The sequence below is a fragment of the Scomber scombrus genome, chromosome 24 (assembly GCF_963691925.1).
Source record: "Scomber scombrus chromosome 24, fScoSco1.1, whole genome shotgun sequence".
NCBI lineage: Eukaryota > Metazoa > Chordata > Actinopteri > Scombriformes > Scombridae > Scomber > Scomber scombrus.
In genome coordinates this window covers 1,359,381-1,373,265 of record NC_084993.1, presented here as the reverse complement: position 1 = coordinate 1,373,265, position 13,885 = coordinate 1,359,381, and the positions used below count along the sequence as shown (strand labels likewise).

The 13,885-nt window shown below is 42.0% G+C and overlaps 1 protein-coding gene across 1 annotated transcript; it reads left to right on the top strand.

Annotated features, from left to right (window-relative positions):
* The first annotated feature begins 421 nt into the window (after positions 1–421).
* On the top strand, positions 422–10,718 carry dusp27 (dual specificity phosphatase 27). The gene is made up of 5 exons (XM_062414456.1): positions 422–555; positions 1,256–1,374; positions 3,801–4,032; positions 5,242–5,459; positions 6,937–10,718. Exons 1-5 carry the CDS (start codon positions 422–424, stop codon positions 9,777–9,779), a joined length of 3,546 nt encoding a protein of 1,181 aa, XP_062270440.1. The 3' UTR covers positions 9,780–10,718.
* The last annotated feature ends 3,167 nt before the right edge of the window (positions 10,719–13,885 follow it).

Genomic DNA, 13,885 nt, shown 5'->3' with positions numbered 1-13,885 from the left:
TTCCTTCCTTCCTCCCTCCCTCCTTTCCTTCCTCCTTCCTCCCTTCCTTCCTTGACTCGAGGACATCAGGAGGGTTAAAGGATCAATTCACCTGTTGTACTGCATCATCAAATATTAAAAAATCTCAAATATTAAAAGTTGGGATCAAGATTCTGGTCAGATTTACTCTTTTAAAATAAGGAAACCAGAAAGCATTGCTAGTGTTTTATTTAAAGTTCTTGTTTTGACTGCTTGTTATTTAGTTTTTTAAGGTTTTGTAGAATGACGTTAATCATAAAAAGTGAAAGTGCTTTTTTTCCCCCTGTATTTGTAGAAACTATGAAATCAAAATCAAAGTGTCTTTCCTCATCATTTCTCTCACTGTGTGTGCTGGATAGAGGGATCCACTTCTGCTTTATAGGAGGCAAGGATCTTGGTTGCCATGGCGTCGCCCAATGAGAACGGAGAGCGCGGGGATCAGACTGTTCCCAATGGAGACGAGGAGGAGAAGAAGAAGGAAGAGGAGGAGAGCGTCCAAGACATCCAGTCTCATTATCTGCGCTGTCCGTCTCCCAGGTAGAAAACGAGCGTCAAACACGACACAACGGTTCAGTTAACGTGAAAGAAACATGTGAGGCATGTTTAGAGCAGATTTAAAGCTTCCCTGGATCCCACATTTCATCCAATCATCAGTAAATCTGATACAAACCTGACTTTTCTTCAGCTTGTTTCCACATTCAGCTTCAACTTTTTCATCTGTAAAGAAAAGAAAAAGTTGGATTTTACAGCTTGAGAAGCATCAGCACTGTTTCTTACATTTGAAAAAACATTTTTAAAGCATTATATAGATTATTTATTTCCAGTTTCAACATGTTTTATTAGTTTATTTTACTTGGTCGTTTTATTAGAGCTGAATTATTTGATGTAGTTTTTCATACATAAAACACCTGTAATATTATAATTATCATTATTATTATAGTGGTGGTGGTAGTAGTACCAGTAGTAGTAGTAGTAGTAGTAGTAGTAGTACTACAACAACTACTACTACTACTACTACTGTAAAATAACAACTCTTGAGATTCAAAAAAACAAAAATCATGTTTAAAGAATGAAGACAAAAAACAAACATGTACGAGTAAATTATTCCAATCAGGATGAATGAAATGAAACTGAGGTCATTCCAGGCAACAGTGTGTGCTCAGCTGTTAAATCTGCAGAGTAATAAACACCAGTGACTCTACAGAAATGAAAGTGTTCTCTCTCTGTGTGTTTCCAGTTTCTCAATGGCATCAGAGTCCAGGTTTTCCATGATCTCCGGCTCCGACGCTGCGAGCATCTTCATGGAGCCCATCCACCTCTCATCGGCCATCGCCGCCAAGAAGATCATCAGCGAGGGTGAGACGAGGAGGCGAGGAGACGCTGCAGCTTGTGTCTGAAAGTGCTTAAAACATGTGATTTAATCCAGCTGTGGCATAAGCTAGTTTTAACCTTTGTGTCGTCCTCCCGGGTCAAATTGACCCCGTCTGTTTTGACTGTTCCTTCTTTCCTCCCTTCCTTCCTTCCTTCCTTCCTTCCTTCCTTCCTTCCTTCCTTCCTTCCTTCCTTCCTTCCATCTGTCCTTCCTCCCTCCTTCTCTCTTTCTTCCCTACCTCTCTCTTTCCTCCCTTCCTTCTTTCCTTCCTCCATCCCCCTTTCTTCCTTCCTTCTGTCCTTCCTTCCTCCCTCCCTCCTTCTCTCTTTCTTTCCTCCCCCCTACCTTCCTCCCTTCCTTCTTTCCTCTGTCCTTCTTTCCTTTCTTCCTTCCTCTTTTCCTCCCTTCCTCCCTCCCTTCTATCCTTCCTCCCTCCTCCCTTCCTTCCTTCCTCCCTCCTTCTCTCTTTCTGTCCTTCCCTCCTTCCTTCCTTCCTTCCTTCCTTCCTCCCTTCTTTCCTCTGTCCTTATTTCCTTCCTTCCTCACTACCTCTTTTCCTTTCTCCCTCCCTTCCTTCTTTCCTTCCTTCCCTCCTTTCCTTCCTTTCTTCCCTTCCTTCCTCCCTCCCTCCCTCCTTTCCTTCCTTCCTCCCTTCCTTCCACCCTTCCTTCCTTCCTTCCTTCCTTGACTCGAGGACAACAGGAGGGTTAAGGCCTAATTTTAGCTTCTTTGGGTCACTTGGGTTAAAATCAAACAAAAAGTGTATTGATTATCTCACACTGTTAAACAGTATAAGATAAATAATGTTTTAACTGGAAATATATTCCATGATGGCGAAGATATTCTAGTAGAGCCCCAGAATATGAATACAGAGCTAGAAATGTGCAGAATATGTAAACCACACCTTTAAATATTTCATGAGAATCAGGCGTATATCTTTGGCGCTCCTTCACTAATCATCCAAATGCAGCATTGGGAGTAATGACCTCTGAGTTCATTTAATGCTCCTCAATTACTGCAAATCCACATTTCAGTCCCTCCGGTTCATTACCGGACGGAGAGATCGGAGACGTCAGCATTGGAGGAGCAGAGTCCCGCTGATTGAGGAAATTAGCCGATAGGACACATCGCAGAGCGCCTCCTGTATCACATTTCTCTTCTGACATTACATCGCATTTGGCAGCTTAATGGACGATATATGTTTTATCTACTAGGGTGAATCCAGCTGTGGTGTCTGCTTTACGCATTTATAGTGTGTTTCAATATGCATGCCTACAAGACTTATCATCATATGCTGTCTGTCCTTTGATGACAGTGAAAGTATGTGACATGAAGAGGCTTTATTCCCATCGGGAGCTGAAAGTGTATTATTCAACAACGAGCAGCTGTCATACAGTCTGTATTATATTGCTTATACCTGGAGAAGATGATCCTTACTGTCATCATGGAGCGCTCATTATCAATGCATGCCATGTTGAGACTTGTATCCAAAGAAACAGAAAAGACATGGGGAAGGCAAAGAAGGGTCACCATCTAGCTCTCGGGTAACTAAGAGGGATTTTAATATGATTGTGGCACAAAAAATATCAAAAGGTTTCTTACTGGCTTCTACCGCATCACACAGTCCTCTGTAACCTTAATCAACTGCAGTGTCTCCACACAACCATGAACAAGTTCAATTATGATTTAGCTGCAATGATCTGAGACATTCAAAATGTGTCACTGAACATTTGGCAGATGGGTCAATGATGTGATGCAACCCAGTGTCCAATTGGTGTAACCAGTATTTTTTCAATACAATTTGATTATATATATACAGGAAAATAAATGTAAACTAACATTTGAAGCAATGCAGCACCATTTTTACATCATTTGTCAATAAATATTCAGAAAAATTGTTGTTTTTAGGATACGTTCTGCTCAATATTGACAAAATACTTTAAAATTTAAATGTAGAAATACAATTATATTAGTATAAGTCCACTTAAATACACTGTAGGTGGATAAAATATTTAATATTTATCATTCTTTTGTGGTTACACCATTTGACATTTTCAGGAGCATTCAGTCTTACTTTTGGTTTAAAAAATGGTGCAAATGTCATTTCAAATGATATAAAACCAACAAAAATACTAAATGTACATTTTAACAAACCTGATGCTGCTTTTAAAACTAGTTTTAACATATTTTTGAATTGCTCATCTTGCCAACCTTTATTTGTCACTGACCCTTATATGAAACATTTTGGGACTTCTAGCCCCTTCTGATGAGTCTATAAGTTCATAAACATTAATAAATGGCTTCAGTAAAGGTTAATAAATAGTTCTTCGCCTTCACAAGCTGCCAGATTTGTTCACAAAGCATCAGATTAATCTCTTATTGAGAGCGTATTCATGTGTTTCCTCCTCAGAGCTGCCGCACCGTCCCATGCGAGCCGAGTCCATCCCAGAGTCCATGCTGGAGACCGCCGAGCAGCTGATGGTGGAAGACCTGTACAACCGTGTCAAGGACATGATCGACGACCGCAGTCCTTACAACACCCCCTGTGTGCTGGACATCCAGAGGGCCATGGTGCAGGACCGCCTGGAGGCCCCCGTTAACCCCGTGGACGAGGTGTGGCCCAGCATCTTCATAGCTGAGAAGTGAGTGTCTGGGAGGATCACTAAATATAAAGAGAGACATGATTGAAAAAAAAGACAGTTTGATTAGAAAAACACTGATAATACACTGGAGCTGGGTTTCCACCTAAATGTAGGACACATTTTTACCACGTTTTGCAAAAGAAAATTGCAGTTAATGTGTTTTTTTATTCTCTACCATTATGCAAATATTAGTAGTCAGGTTGTTGAGATGAACAGCTGGTGGCAGGAAGAGAAAAAACAATGTAGAAAACATGAACAGATTGTCATGGATTAATTGGAGGAACTCTACAGTCTCCTCATTGTTACAATATTGAAATATATATTTCTTTTAATTTTCAGTGTTTCCAGTCAGATTTTCTCATGCACAAACTGAAAATGTGAATAAAAAACAGCTAAATGTGCAAATTAAGATCATAGAGGATTATTTATGTTTGTTCCCTTTTCCTGGAATTACTAACAAAATTTGGGGAATCAGTGAGATCCAATTAAAACATTTTTCTAACAAAATGAACAAATCTAATTTAAAGTGATTTAAAGTGACTTTGTGCTTTACCAACAAGTGGAACTAAAAACTAACTAGATCATCCCGGTTGGATGAACAGTCCCACCTCTCTCTCTCCTGGTTTGACAAAATAATCTCAACTCAAGTTGGATTTACTAGCTTCTTCCCAACTTTGAAACAAGTCACAAGTCATCATTAATTCATAGATCTTCAAACTTTTTTAATTCTTCTGAACACTTTTTGGACGTCTTCTCCTGATTGGCTTCAAAGCTGTGCCAGACAAGCAAACCAATCTCAACTCCAGGCCCACTTACTAGCTCGTTCTCAACTTTCAAACACATCTCATGGTCTACAGCGCTGGTTGGAGTTTCAGATCTTTAAACTTTCTTATTTTCTGAGAACTTGAAGCACTCAAGTTGAAATTGAATATGTACTCTTGATCTTGATGAATGTAGTTTGACTAAACAGTTGCAACTCAAGATCCACTTACAAGCTTTCAGTGGAATTGCACAGTCTTCATCAGTTCTTGGAATCACATGTTAGGGTTGAAAGCTGCTCAACAAGCTACACAGATAGATGTTAAGGTCAAAAATGAACATGCACACTCAGCAATATCCCTGCTGGGATATTTCTTTAATAGTCTATAATCTAATTTTATGCACAATATGACTGTTCTTCTTCTTCTCCTCCTTCTTCTTCTTCTTCAGATCAGTTGCAGTCAACAAGGGTCGTCTGAAGCGAATGGGCATCACCCACATCCTTAACACCGCCCACGGCACAGGGGTCTACACGGGGGAGTCTTTCTACACAGGCATGAACATCCAGTACATGGGCATCGAGGTGGACGACTTCACCGACGCCGACATCTCGGTGCACTTCAGGCCCACCGCCGAATTCTTGGACGAGGCTCTGCTGACCCACAAAGGTGAGATGTAGTTTATCTCTATTGTTTTTATTCTCTTTTTGCTTGATGATTATAATTCTTATATTTCAACCAATTAAAGTCATTAAAGTTGTGAGATGATGTGAGATTAGATTGTTTTGTGCCACCAAATATGTGGTGTTTGTGTTCTGCGGATCACATTAAGTTTCATTTTCTTTTTGGAACAATACACAATACACTTATTTTACTGGATGTAGCTAAAAACAATTTTCTTTCATCTGTATGTCCCTGGGTGGGTATACTAGCGATGCCGTGAAAGATAAGGCAGAACAGCTGACCATTAATTGTCAACTTACAAAAACATCCCAGTTTCTGAGAAAATGTGTTATGGACCACACAGAGTTCCTGGAAGAAAAGCAAGTTACATTCACAGTGTTGACTGTCTCCATTCATCACGACTGCAGCTGATTCACAAACTGTTGCCTGATGACGTCTGCAGCAACAATTGTAGTCCTCATCGCCCTGTGTAATGAAATCCTTTAACAATAACACTTTCAATGCTGGTGCAAATATGATTTTTATTTGTTTCATTATCAGAACATTATTTGAGTATAATTCACCAATGAAATGATAAAATCTGCATCAAACATTTACTGAATTTACAACTTTGCTGATGCTTCATTTACTCTCTACCTGTAGAATATTTCACTCTTAGATCATGGCCGATACATCTATAATTTTGTCTTTTGCTAATTCGATCTTGACTTTTGACTTTGATAGAAATATTTGCATATTTAAATAAATAATATCTGTTCATTTCCAATAACTGGGCACCTATAATTATGTTCTATCTCATTACAAATCACACACAACTACAAAAACTTCTAAAATTATTCACATTGTGGTCTTTCATGCACAGATACTGATGCAGTAATCCAGGCTACTAATACTACAGAAATAAAATGAATATTCCTTTAATTGTCAATAAAAGTCAAACATTTTTAAAATATATTGTTAAATGACACACACATTTTGAATGTGTTGTGACAAACCCACAGAAAGTTACCCCCTCAACTTTGCTGTTCTCGTCAGCTCTTTTAACTGTTTTGGTTTTGGTTCACTCTCAGCGCTCTCATTGCGTCATTTTCATATAAACAGCTGTTTTAAAAAAGCCACTGTCCAATACCTGCTCAGCACCAAACAGGCAAACAGGCACAGTTAGCTGTAGACTAGCTGGTGAACATAGTGGAGCATTTAGCAGCTATAAAGAGCTCAAAGAGAGTGAATATTGGACTTACATTCAGCAGGTAGACAGAAACACGACTTCAAATAAATGATAACGTTGATCAGTAAGTGCTGGATGTGGAAATAAGTTCAACATATCAACTTTAAAGTGTCCACAACTTGTCAACGATTGATGTTGCAGTACATAAATTAACATAACCAAGATATAAAACTCTCATTATTGGCCTCACAAAATCCAGTATGAGATGATAAAAGCTTTCTTGTGTGATTACAGGGAAGGTTCTTGTGGTTTCCATGATGGGCGTCAGTCGCTCCGCTGTCCTCGTGGCGTCCTACCTGATGATCTTCCAGCACATGTCCATCATGGAGGCCCTGACCTCCATGAGGAAAAAACGTCCCATCAACCCCAACGAGGGCTTCCTGAAGCAGCTGCGAGAGTTGAACGAGAACCTGATGGAGGAACGTGACGACGACGATGAAACACTCAGCCAGTGTTCTGTCGTCGACGCTCGCACACGTGCTCGCATCTTTGGCGAGGGCGGGGGCGACTATGATGATGACGATGATGATGATGATACAGATAAAGAGGACGAGCAGAGCATGATCGGGGTGAAAGCCCAGTCCATCATGATGGAAGAGGAGGAGGATGGAGCCAGCGTGATGAGCAGCATCGCCTCCTCTTCAGCTGCCTTGGCGCTCAGGAGTGGATTGATTGGAGCTCAGAACGGGCTGGAGAACCAGGCGTCGACCGGTGTTCAACAGGAGGTCGCTCTTCCGGGGCAGGAGGGCAGCGAAGACAGGGATGATGACGACGGTGTGGGCAGCATGATCCGTGAGTGGCAGCGGAGAAATGAAGTATATCAGAGTGATGAGTGGTGGGAGGCGCAGCTGAACTGTGAAGGGGAGGATGGGGAATCTCTTGCTGGGGGCAAACCAAGGCCTCCGGGAGGATTTGGAGATGCTGACGTGGAGAGCGTCACCAGCGAGGATGTACGAGCTGTGAAGGAGCGGGTGAAGCGTCGCAACAGACGCCCTCCCTCCGATGCGATGTCCAACTCCAGCTGCACTAGTTACTCCGATCTTTGGAGACAGCGGCTGAAGGAGATCGAGGAACAAGCCGCTGCTCGCTACCGCAAGAAAGAGGAAGATGAAAGCAGCGAGAGCACAGCCACAGATGGAGGGGAAGGAGGAAATAAGAAGGTTAATGATGAGGTGGAGAGCCTCCTCTCTGACACCAGCTCCATGTACAACTTTTGCCAGAGGAACAAGGAGAAGATGACGCCTTTGGAGCGCTGGCGCGTCAAGAGGATCCAGTTTGGCTGGAACAAGAAAGATCGGGAGGACGGAGAGAAAAGTTCAGTCGGCGACGGTGACGTTGAGGAAGAGGCCAAGACGCCATCCCTGCAAGAGGTCAACCTGACGGCCTATCAGTCATGGAAGCTGAGGCAGCAGAAGCGTTACGGGGAAGAGAACAAGGATGAGATTTTGGAGATGAGTCGGGGTGAAGACTCTGCGGCTGTCAGACGGAGGCAGAGGCGCGAGGAGATTCTGGAGCGAGCGAAGAAGAATTTAGAAGAGAGTCAGTCCATGTGCGGCTTCGAGAACGAGAGCTGCGTCAGCGGAGGTACGATACCGCTCTCCGCCTTCTGGGCTGGAGCCGGAGTCACTGGATCACCGAGCGTTGCCAACGACGACAACATGTCGATGCTCAGCGGCAGGTCTTCTGTCATATCTTCAGTTTCTCAACCTCGCAGCATGAGATCTGCACAATCTGCTGCCCCGGTTAATCCACTGACACCAGTTCCTCCCATCGTCCCAGTTCCTACGATGCAGGGCCCTGGAGGTGAGCCAATGGTCAATCTGTCCAGCATCCAAAACTGGATCGCTAACGTCGTCTCTGAAACCATTAAACAGAAGCAGACTGAGATGAGCCTGCCTCCTCCATCACGTGCAGGATCGGAGCTCAGCTTCGGTGGTGCATCGAGCATGATTTCTGGCCGAGGCGCCGACGATGACAAAGCCTCAATGTTGAGTGGTACTTCCTACTCCAGCCCTCTGTCACAGGGTCGTGGCAGGGCGGCGTCGGTGCTCTCAGGTGGCGGATCCAGCAGCGTCTCAGGCCTCACTGGAAGAGGCTCGGCACTAGGCTCCACGCTGGGCTCCACGCTGGGCTCCACGCTGGGCTCCACGCTGGGCACTAGGAAAAACAAAATCACCACCACCAGCGTTCCTCTTTACAGCCTCTTCCAGGACCAAGTCAACCTGAGCAAACTGGATGCCATGGACAAGGAGATAAAGTCAGAGATGAGGGGCAAGATGGCATCTTATGAAAAGAAGAAGATCTTAGAGAACAACAAGCGCAGCACTCTCTACAAGAAGAAGAAACCCAAGGAGGACGAAGACGAGGAGGAGGAGGAGGAGAGCAAGAGGAGAGAGGAGGAGTTTCTTGAGGAAGCGAAGAAAAAGGAGAAACCTGTGAGGAGTTTCGGCCTCTCTGGGTGTTTGAATCTCAACCCAGCGCTGGAGAAAAATAAGAACACTAGCGTTGATGACTGGCTGAAAAGTGTCAGACCTCCACCAAGGAAATCGGCCTCTGGATCTGAAGCAATCCCAGAAGAGGATCCCTACGATGACCTTGACGCCTCCGCTTCTGAATTCGACTACTCCAGCCGCAGAGCCTCCTACGCTGCCAATGAAGAAGACGAGGAGACGTACAGCGTTACCTCCAGATACAGGTCAAGATTACGTGAGAATCTATCAAGTGAAGACACGTCCTGTAACGGGTTCACGCAATCCCAAAGCTACAGCCGAGCGGGGAGATCGTACGGCGCTTACGCAGAGAGCGAAGAGGGGACGGAAAGCTACAACGACTTCTCCACCAAGAGAAAATTCACCCATCATACACAATATGAAAGCAGCAACACAGAAGGGCGGAGGAGCAGGAGGGAGGACGCCGGTGACGAGGAGGAGGAGGAGGACATCGCTGCCTTCATCGCCCAAACAAGGCAGAGGGCGAGAGCGAAGGCCGCCGCCGAGGCCGAGGCCAAAGGCGACGAGGTGCTCAGCGCCTGGAGGGTGCAGCAGGAAACGAAGTCACAGAGTAGAAGTGAATCTTAAATGGAGAAAATGCAATAAGAGGGAATAATTATGCTTTTTAAACTAGAAACTCTTTGAAATTTGAGGAGATTGTTTCTCAAAATGATTCAGAATTAATTCCTCATGCGAAACTCCTAAAATCAAGCAGGAATATAAAATGCTGAGAGGTTGATTAAAGACTTTTGTTATGCACTATTAATCAAGAAACACTGTACTAACTGTACTGTCACTTGTGCTGTGTTTGAAGGGGGCAAAAAAAGCACCTTTGCCTTCGTGTTGTGCATTAAAATTTAAAAAAGGATTCACATTTATCACTTTAACTGTAACAACGACCGTATTTATGAGCAGTTTAGCCCTAAATTAACTTTGTAGTTGCACAACTGTTGAATGTAAAACTACTTGTAGAACACATTTAGTGCATATTTTCATAAAAGATTAATTATTTTATTGTTGCAATAAATGTTCTAGTAAATTATAACTTGTGGTTAATTTTCTTGTTTTTTTTATTTATTATTATTTGTAACAGTTGGAGGTTTAATAGGAGAGAGTCTGCTGTTAATTTGGGTAATTTTAGAGAATTTTAGGACACAGTTCCTATTTTTTTCCTGTATAATGAGCCCAAGGGAGAATTTCTAGGAAAGAGGCCTAATTCTGCTGATTGGTTTTGGTTGGCTCATTGTGAAAGACTTCTGATTGTGAGTATATTTAGATTTTGCTGTTTACTTTTAGGAACAACTGTAAGCTACTGAGATCAGATCTAAGTGTTATACCACCATCTAGTGGACATACGACGGTAGTCCATTTAATTTTTTTTTTTTTTTTTTTTTTTTTTTTAGATCTGAGGCTATTTTCATGAAAATAAATAGGTTTTTTGAGTCTTTGATAATTACTGATCACTCCAATAGCTGAGGAATAATGACTGACACCTGTATGATTTAAATGATTATTAAATTTACGAATAAATCATTGGAAAAAAAGGAAACTTCTAAGTGTGTAAGTGCAGTATGAGACACCTGAGTTAGGAAAAGTAAGCTGCATATTGGTGTAAAAGAAGAATTATGAAGCTTATTTTTCATTTTGCAAACTTTTATTTAAACTATTTGATATTTTATCCTTCAAAGATCACTCCTATTTATTTAAATGCAGCTAGTGTGTGTAGGAGCGTGTAACTCTGTCTGGGAAACGGTGACATAATGCCAGTACATGTGAGACTTACCTCACACCTATTACAGCTTATTGTGAAGCTTTACATACCACAGTTGGATAAACCACTCGGGGGGGAATGTTGATCGTCATGCAGTTATACACTAAACAATCACTTTATTAGGAACGCCTGTGTAATGTAACACAACAAAACAGCTCTGATATAAATTCTACTTTTATGAAAGTTTATATGTTTTCCAACCTTGCAATATTGTCAGAAAGGTTATAATTCTACTTTATGTTTCATATTGAGGCCGTAGTGAGTGGTGTATTAGGTTTTAGTGGTATTTTTAGGCTTGTTTTGATTAAATTTGACTACTTTTTTTTGTTTAGTTTGTTTAGTTTTCTCCCTGGAAAAAGCTTTGAAACATAATTTAGACTTTATTGCACGTAATTGAATTTTAACTGAATAATTAAATATGAAAAATGTTCTTTTTGGTGCCTGATTAAATGTTTTTTTGGTCTCATGGCTTCAATATTTCCACAATCCTCCAGTCGTGGTATTTGCTGGTGGTAAATACACACAACTCAATTGTCAGTTTATGGTATTAAAATGTCATAGAAATTGTTTTGTAAATATGTTTATTTAACTATTTCTAACCTTTCATCCTCACAATCTTAATCCCCAACTATTTTGACAATCAATTCATCATTTCTGAGTCATTGTTTAAGGAGGAAAATCTCCATATAATCTGGTTCCAGCTCCTTAAATATGAGTTATTTAGTCCTCTATGAAAGTAAACTGAATATTTGTCGAGTTGTGGACAATATAAGACATTTGAGGACTTCAGTGTCAGTTTTTTTTTAGAACAAACAACTAATCGATTAATCAGGATAATTAGTTGCAGCTCTGTAGCAACTGAAGCACAAAGTAAAGCCTCTAAAATAAATGTCTGACAAAAACTGAGTGTTATAATCTTGATAAAGACAGTAAGAGGTGACGTATACCACTATATAGTTTTATCTAAGTGTAGTTTTTGTATTTATTTGACTTACTTGCAGACTTTATATGATCTCAGCATGTTTTAAAAAGTCTTTAAATGTCTCTTGTTGAAGTAGAAATGAGTAAGAGAAATCACACCTGAGAGATTAAAGTATTACAAACACATAGTTGTACAGCATGAGGCTTAAAACGTGGCCTTCGGGTCACCAGACTGTGGATTGTGGAGTGACGTGTGTGTGTGTGTGTGTGTGTGTGTGTGTGTGTGTGTGTGTGTGTGTGTGTGTGTGTGTGTGTGTGTGTGTGTGTGTGTGTGTGTGTGTGTGTGTGTGTGTGTGTGTGGTGTGGGAAGGGGAGGTGGTTGGGTTCAATCCCTTCTGAGTGGTTTGAGTGCAGGTTTTCTTTTTCCTCTCTGTGTGACACATTTCAACAAAGCGAGCAGCGAAGGAGCAGTTCGCCTTCATCTCGTCACATGATGGCCAGCTGGTGGACGGCCGCAGACATGCTGGACAGCCTGGACCTGGAGGAGAACTCCATCGTGTCTCGGGTTATTCAGGCAGTCGGACTTTTTGGAGATATTCTGTCACTGGAGGACACGATGGCGCCGATTTTGTCTGAAAGCGAAGGAGAGGACGAGTTTGTGCAAAGTCCTGATGACACTGAAGGGGCTGCATCGGAGGAGAAGATGGGAAAAGGTGTGCAAGAAGCAGAGGATGAAGCAAAAGTGAAGGCGGAAGAGATGGAAGAGATGGAAAAGGAAGCAGAGGATCAGCAAGTTCAAGAATGCAAAGATGAAAATGAGAGTAAAGGTGGAAAACGAGAGGAGGAGGATTTGCAAAGAGGTGAAGAAGAGGAGGAAGAAAATGATGGAAATGTTGAAACGGAGGAAGAGAGGACAATTATAAAACAGAAAGAAGAAGAGGTGCATGAAGTAGAAATCCTGGAGAATAATAAGGAGATAGAAGAAAGAAAAGAAAAGCAGGAGGTTGAAGTGGATCAAGAAAGTGAGGTAGAAGAAGAAAAGGAGGTAGAAGAAAGCATTCGAGAAGCAGATGATGAAGAAAAAGTGACGACTGAGGAGGTGGTAGGTGAAACAGAGGATCAACGAGCTCAAGAATGGAAAGATAAAAAACGAGAGGAGGAGGATTTGCAAGGAGGTGAAGAAGAGGAGGAGAAAGATGATGGAAATGTTGAAAAGGAGGAAGAGAGGAAAATAAATATTGAGGAGAAAGATGAAAGGCTCAAACACCACAAGGGGGAGACAAAGATTGAAAAACAGAAAGAAGAAGAGGTGCATGAAGTAGAGATGATGGAGAATAAACAGGAGAGAGAAGAAAGAAAAGAAAAGCAGGAGGTCGAGGTGGGTCAAGAAAATGAAGTAGAGGAAGAGAAGGAAGAGGTGAAAATAGCGGAGGAAGCAAAGACTCTAAGAGAGGAGGAAGAGAAGGAGGTAGAAGAAAGTGTTCGAGAAGCAGATGATGAAGAAAAAGTGGAGGAGGAGGTTGGAAGAGAAACAGAGAATCAACGAGCTCAAGAATGGGAAGATGAGAATGAGAGTAAAGGTGGAAAACGAGAGGAGGACGATTTGCAAAGAGGTGAAGAAGAGGAGGAGAAAGATGATGGAAATGTTGAAACGGAGGAAGAGAGGACAATAAACACGGAGGAGGAGGACAAAGAGATGAAGAATGAAAAACAGAAAGAAGAAGAGGTGCATGAAGTAGAGATGATGGAGAATAAACAGGAGATAGAAGAAAGAAAAGAAAAGCAGGAGGTCGAGGTGGGTCAAGAAAATGAGGCAGAGGAGGAGAAGGAAGAGGTGAAAAAAGAAGACGAAGCAAAGCCTGGAAGAGTGGACAAAGAAAAGGAAGAAAAGGAGGTAGAAGAAAGTGTTCGAGAAGCAGACGATGAAGAAAAAGTGACGACGGAGGAGGCGGGAAGAGAAACAGATGATCAACAAAGTCAAGAACGGAAAGATGAAAAGGAG